The sequence below is a fragment of the Halyomorpha halys genome, unplaced genomic scaffold (assembly GCF_000696795.3).
Source record: "Halyomorpha halys isolate HHAL.00 unplaced genomic scaffold, Hhal_1.1 Scaffold1043.1, whole genome shotgun sequence".
Lineage (NCBI taxonomy): Eukaryota > Metazoa > Arthropoda > Insecta > Hemiptera > Pentatomidae > Halyomorpha > Halyomorpha halys.
Window position 1 is genome coordinate 279,103 of NW_027106205.1, and position 6,849 is coordinate 285,951.

At 29.9% G+C, this 6,849-nt stretch overlaps 1 protein-coding gene across 1 annotated transcript in view; it reads right to left on the bottom strand.

The window, feature by feature from the left end:
- The window catches only part of LOC106688039 (armadillo repeat-containing protein gudu), a gene marked incomplete in the record, with an annotated part of 42,835 nt that overhangs the window by 23,384 nt on the left and 12,602 nt on the right, over positions 1-6,849 (bottom strand). Inside the window, 2 exon segments of the mRNA XM_067044583.1 lie at positions 4,479-4,694; positions 5,923-6,039. Of these exon segments, the coding sequence (XP_066900684.1) occupies positions 4,479-4,694; positions 5,923-6,039 (333 nt within the window).

The following is a 6,849-nucleotide window of genomic DNA, read 5'->3' on the forward strand; positions in this document are numbered from 1 at the left end:
AATATTATTTATAGATAATATTACTGTAGATAGTTTCATATCATCCACAATCATATAAAGTGTTGAGACTAAACATAAAACATAAAACTTTCAATTGTGTTCAGTTAATCTGTATACATCCCCAAATCTAGTAATGTGCTAGTAATTCAATAGAATAATATAGTAACATTTATCACATTACATAGAACATTCCATTTGCTTTGAAATTTCACCAATTGGATTAGGTAGAAGTCAATTTTCAATGAAATATTATTGAACAATTCATGAATATTGTTCTAGATTCATTTCTGAACTAATCTGTAATTTTCATATTTTTTTGATAATTATGAGGGGTTTACATTCGAATTAGAAAGTAGTACCATGTAAGTTTCAAAGATGCCTGAATTAGTGAACATTAAGCGTTGATTGGTTGAAAACTTTGTTGATTTATTTCTTCAACGACAACCTTATAATAGTTTTTCCTTTTTTTGAACATTTTTATTTATATTTTTAATTTAAATGATTTATTTTCTGCTTCATTACGATATTATTGAAATTGTGAATTATTGTGAATCTTGATAGAGGGTCTATGAGAGCACTCATCGAATTAATGGAATAAATGATTTATGACATTCCTTAAGATGTTATAATAATAAGTTAATGTTTCTTCTTGTCCTCTTAATATAATTTTCGATAAATTATATTATACATGGATTATCAACTAAGTGACTTACAGTATTTAGTTATTTATTAAAATATACGTATCTAAATATATCTGACGTACGCAGCTTGATGCTTCATAGATCATCTCAAGTCCGATAGTCGAAAAACAACTATTACGGGAGTATATGATCTTTCTGAGGACCCTAACAAAGCCCAGCTTGTAAAGCGCCTCCCTCACAAGCCTGGATCGGTGGGTGTTTTTGATTGCCATTAAGCAATTCTTCGCTGCGGTGTAAGTTTTCAGTTCCACGTCATTTGTGATCGCTGATTCCGGTATGTTGTAGAACTTGTCTGGAAGCTCAGCTGTCTGCAGCTATAACAGAAGGGATTTATAAAGAAACAAAATTATCAAATTCAAGATTTTTTACAATAAGCAGTGACGTTTATTGCTAAATCACGTAATAAATTTTGAATAATTTGATCGTGTTTAATTTTTTTTTAATCCCATTCTCATCACAAATTGTAAGATCTGCAATCACATTTTTTTAAAAATATATTTATTATCATAATAATTGAATTTTAAATTTTACAAATGCCTTTTGACATACATTGTAAATTTTTATTCTATTAGAAAAACCTTCCCTACAGGATTATATAAAGCTTTATTGAAGAAACCTTCCAACGAAGGCAGTAGTACTACAGGTGTAGTATGTATAACCCCCCCCCCTCCAGAAGATCTCCTGCACCAGAGAAGTTTCAGTCTGAATCTTTCTGAGAATTTGAGTAGAAGTTTGCCAATCAACAATATTTGTGCCGGTTTGTTTTGGTGCCTAGCAAGTGAACCATTAAACCGTTTTATATTGTGTTTTGATTATGTCGTTCACTTATGTTTTATTTACATTTACGTGATATCATTTGTTGATGATGTAGAAAGGGCAAGCGAGTAAGTGATTTGTTATTATGATGTAACAGTTATTTTCAAAGCAGTCAAGTGTGATTTCCATGTCAGTAGTCTTTCTATTGCGATTCCTTAGTATTTTATTTCTTTTTCTTTTGAAACAGATTGTTGAAAAGTGCCTTTTGAGGGCAGTATGGACGTCTAAGTGTAAAGGTAAGTTGATTTAATTGTTGTCTGTAAATTTTTGAGTGCTATTCAACTCTAAACACACAAATTGGCCCACTGTGTGACGCCGTCCCCTAATTTCGGCTTACAAATTATTTTAAATTATGTAAGGCGAGTGAGAAGTTTAAAGTGAGTTAGAAAAAAAATCATCTTCAAATGAGTAGGGAACAGAGGTAATGTAAGTCAAAGGGTAATTAGTAACCATAATTTTTCATAAAACTGTCAACGTAGGATAGCAGCAACTCATATAACTGCATCATTATGGGATGGAAAGCATAAGAAAAATAACTGGTTCTGATACCCCGCCCCTCACTCTTGAACTGCAGAAGATTCATAAAAGGCAAAAGAAGCCTTGTTTGTGAGCCGTCCACAGCTCATGTGGTTGGGCGCAGGTCTATCAACCTGAGATCAGCGGGCGGCGCCGGTTCAAATCCGGCCGGAGGCGTTGACTTTTTTCCTTGAGTGGTGGTCCCACAAAATTGACTTCCTTGACTTCCTCACCATGGTTAGAATTGGCTGGAAACCTGTAGAAGGCAGTATAGAACTTCATGGGAGTCTTGTGCTGATGAAAAAAAAAAAAAAGCCTTGTTGATGAGGAAGTTTAAAATTCTTTCCTAATGAACAGTGTAAATACTGTAAATCATATTAAATAGTGGAACTGATTTTAAGTAGGGCTTAGGATAGAAATGTGACATTCCTCCTGCATGTGAAAAACCCTCTACTTAAAAGAACATGTTAAAAAAAACAACAAAAAAACATTGCGTTCAAGCTTGTAGAAAAAAAATGAACAGAAATTATAGTAGAATGGATGTGTATGAGTTCCTGGTAACTGACAAAATAAGTGTTTGGAAACCTATTTGCTAATAATATCTCGCATTGCTTGATATGTCTTGTTAATTATTTTCAGTTTAATTTAATTTTCCTACAATTTGATCTATGTAATGAAAACAAATCAATCAGTTTTTTAGCTCTCCATAGTTATATAAGTTGCTAGTTTTATTGTCAATAAGTAATAAATAACTGGTCAAAGTTGATATTTTAATTTTTCTATTTAAAAAAAAAAAGTTTAGTTTTAATGCGATATTAAATTAAATAGTATTTAGGAGAGGGTTAAGTGTAGTATTAAAACCTGTAGTGGTTCAACTAAATAAAACTTATCTTTCCTCTGAGGTAACTGATATTGCCGTAGGTTCCCCAAATGTTTTATAATAATTTTTGCCCCTCTTTGGGTGCCATTTTAGTTGTGAGGCGACCAAAGTGAATTCGGATATCTAAGAACATTTTACATTACGTACGTCCCACTAAATTTTTCATAGAAATTTAAACCGCCAAACTTCCTTTCCCTTATTCTATGAATGTCTAGCTACACAATAGAAGCCGGAGTTTCCCCACTGTGTTCTCCGGATCCATGGACTGATATAAGAGAGGATATTTTATGTACCAGAGGCTGACAGTAATGAATAGATATTTTTTAAATAGCAATCCTGAACTCAGATGGGTCGCGGTAGCTTAGTGTAACTCGGGCGGTCACCAGTCGATAAAAGGACACAGCTGTGGTATTCAAATTGGAAAACGTTTTTGCAGATTTACGACTTTCAATTGGCACAAATCTAAATAACTTCGGTAACAAAAAAGTTTTAGAATAAAAATGTATACGGTAAAGTAAAATTACGTTCAGCGATCCATTCAATGACCCATAATTTTAAAATCTAGTTTCTATTTATATATTCTTTAAAATTTTTCTTTTTTTTGGAGTTCGGTAACTCAGGAAATTACTTAACATAAAAAAATAGGTCCGTGATCACTTCTGGCTGAGGTTTATTGATCATTTTATTTTCCTATGATAAGAAAAGAAAACATCATTGTAAGTTATTAAATTAAATAAACGTTTTTGCTAAACTATGAATCGAGACAAATTTAATTTAGATATTTTTTTTATTTATTTTGTACCAGATCGGCCTGGTGGGCCTTACATGGTTGATGTAACCGTTACATTATATATATAATATAAAGTGTTGAGACTAAACATAAAACATAAAACTTTCAATTGTGTTCAGTTAATCTGTATATACACAGTAAGAAGAGTAACTCTGTAGCATTGCATTAAAATTATGCTATAATTACAGTCATAATCTAATGAGAGCCTTGAAATCAAGGGGTTGCTACATTCCTGGCAAGGCAAGATAATCCAATGACCCCACTATAATTCAATGTTTCATATGTTCAATTTTTATGAATAATACGATATAATCACTAGAATTTATTATTAAACAAAAACGAGAGTTTATTATTTTATGTCACTTATTTTATTATATTTTTTAAAACTGTATATGTCCCTAAAACTTTCTGTACCGTTTGGTTTAGTCCTTCCGTCCCTCCTCTACACATCCGTGTAGGCCGATCCAGGAATAGATTATTACTAATTAATAGGAACTACGGCACATTATCACACTTCAAAACTTGAGTTATGCTATACAAATTACTAATTGATAATTTATAGTTGATTTATTGTGGTGATGTTCTTTGAAATTTAATCTAAATCCGTTCCAAACACTTCAAGTTGTTTTGTCATAAAGACAGCTACATTATTGGTTTTATGTTAATATATTTTTTGTTAATATTATTATTATTACTTATCTAAATTAATATAACATTTTGGTTATCCTATGTAATCATTTTTTCAACGATATTCTGAAGATAATGAAAATATTACCAGAGGGTTTGTATGCTTGAAGAGTTGGAGCAAAGAAGGTATCAACTCACTCTTGTGCAGCTTCATTCGGTATTTTTTTATTTTCAGAAATCTAACTAAACATGCCAATGTGTGCTTCAGTTGTTTTCTATGGCCCAGAGTTTTTAATTGCTTGATTTGGAATTCTAACAGGCCATTCGATAATAAGTAATGCCTACAGCGTTCGTTATCCAGGCACTAGAAATAAGATTTAGGCTGATTGAAAGTTTTTAAACTTCACAGTGTAAACATTAACTACAGGAGAAACTTAGAGTAAAAATTCTATTAATAATACAATTCTTCAATCAACAATATAAATCATTTTAACAAGATAGTCTATTCAAAATAATTTAGTTGGTGGTGTTAGATGGGGGAGAAAAAATTAAAATATAAATAATGCGAAAAATTTGAGAATAGGAGAGATAAAATAGAAAATGAGTCAAGTCGAATCTTAATATTAGCTCTAAGTCAACGAAAAAAAGTCAAAATTCAAGTTTTTACGAAAATGTTTAGAATTTTTCAAGTTTCAAGAACCCGAAGTAATATCTCAAATTGTTGTATGTTCAAATAAAAAAAAAAGTTTCATTTCAGTAGTGTTACGATTCCCCTCCCCCACAAAAAAAGATCTATTAATATATGATTTGCTGCGATTGATCTGCATTTTTATGATCTTATCATGATGGCTGATTTATGAAAAGACCACAATAAGCAATTGAAAACATTTGTCTCTTTTCTTTTATCTTTTAGGTTTTCCTCTCTATTATTGATTGTATTTTTTATTTGATTGTATTATTTAAATACGGATATAAATTGAGGGAATTATTTTTATAAGTTAATTTATCGTTTGTAACTAGTTACTATAAAACCCACGATAATATAAAGATAATAAAATCGTACAATACATGTAAACCATTAACTATTATTAATATTTTTTTACAGAATAAATAATTTTTTTTAGATAGAATAGTACACAATAAATCACTATTGATTAGGTATTAAAACTATCTCTATCATTTGCAATTTAATAAAAAATAAATACTTTTCACAGGAGATACGAAGGTGATTATTTACATGAAGTTCGGTTGGGTCCGTATCTACAGTACATTACCCAAGGAAAAAAAAAATGCATACAATCTCTCTTTAAGGAGCTCTAGATCATAACCCATTTAGTCCGATTCTAATAAAATTAATTTATATCCAAACAAAAACTTATATCCGACGAGCGAACTAAAGAGTCCAGGGCTGCGTAAATGAGTGACAAGCAATATGCTCTAAAACATTTCAAATTCAAATTTATAGCCTAAAATAATTCAAGAATACAATACAAAGAGAAATTAAACGAAATGCATCTTGATCCGGAGCTCCTCAATTGAGTTGTTTCCACCCCTTTAAAGATTAATAATTAAACGAATAACAAGTAAATTACCTTATTTATTGTTTTTAACATCATAATACACTCAGGAGTTTCTGGAGTTTTTGACTGGTACATGTCAAATGTGTACTTCATGAAACCTTCCAGCAAAAATATTTGCTGGTATAGTTCCTATAATCGAAAAAAACGATTTTTTTAATTGAAACTAATTTTAATAATGAGCAAAGAGGTTAAATTAAAATTGATTAATGTAAAATAATCAACTATATTTGTATTTAGTCGATTTATCCATTTATGGATAGCACATCATATTTAATATTTTAGTTAATCTATATTTATAAAAGAGAATGGTTGGCATCTTTGTCAACAGTAAACTTTTGAAATACTGACCGATTTATACAATTTTTTTTTTTTCAAAATGTTTTCTATCACCATGGAAATGTTTAAATCTATTTAAACCCTAGATTTCTCCTGTAAAAAAGAAAGTTATGAACAAAATTGAACATTGTTGGCACATAGCTTAAAAAGTATACATTTTTGCACGGTTATTATGTACCAATCGATTTATATCTTTCTAAAGAATTTTAAGAAAACATATTACTAATTAATCACCTAATTCAGACCAGTATATTACTTGAATGGTAAATAAATTCCTTGCAAATAATTACATCAATTATTAGCAAAGACATAGTCAATTGAACTTATCCATTAAAAAAAAATTGTAGAATTTGCATAAGTTCTCTTTGAATTTTGTTTATGTTCTATTGTAACATGAAAGCTGTACACCGTATAAAATTCTAAATCATATTTGCCTACATATATCCTTATTGAACCAATATTAGAAATGAGAAATGAAACAGTTTTTGTATTAATGTTTTATGGAAACGGGTTAAATGTTTAGTGACACCACGTATTTTATTTACCAAATTTTATTGTTTATTATCACAATATTTTATTATATATTATTACCATATAATTTTA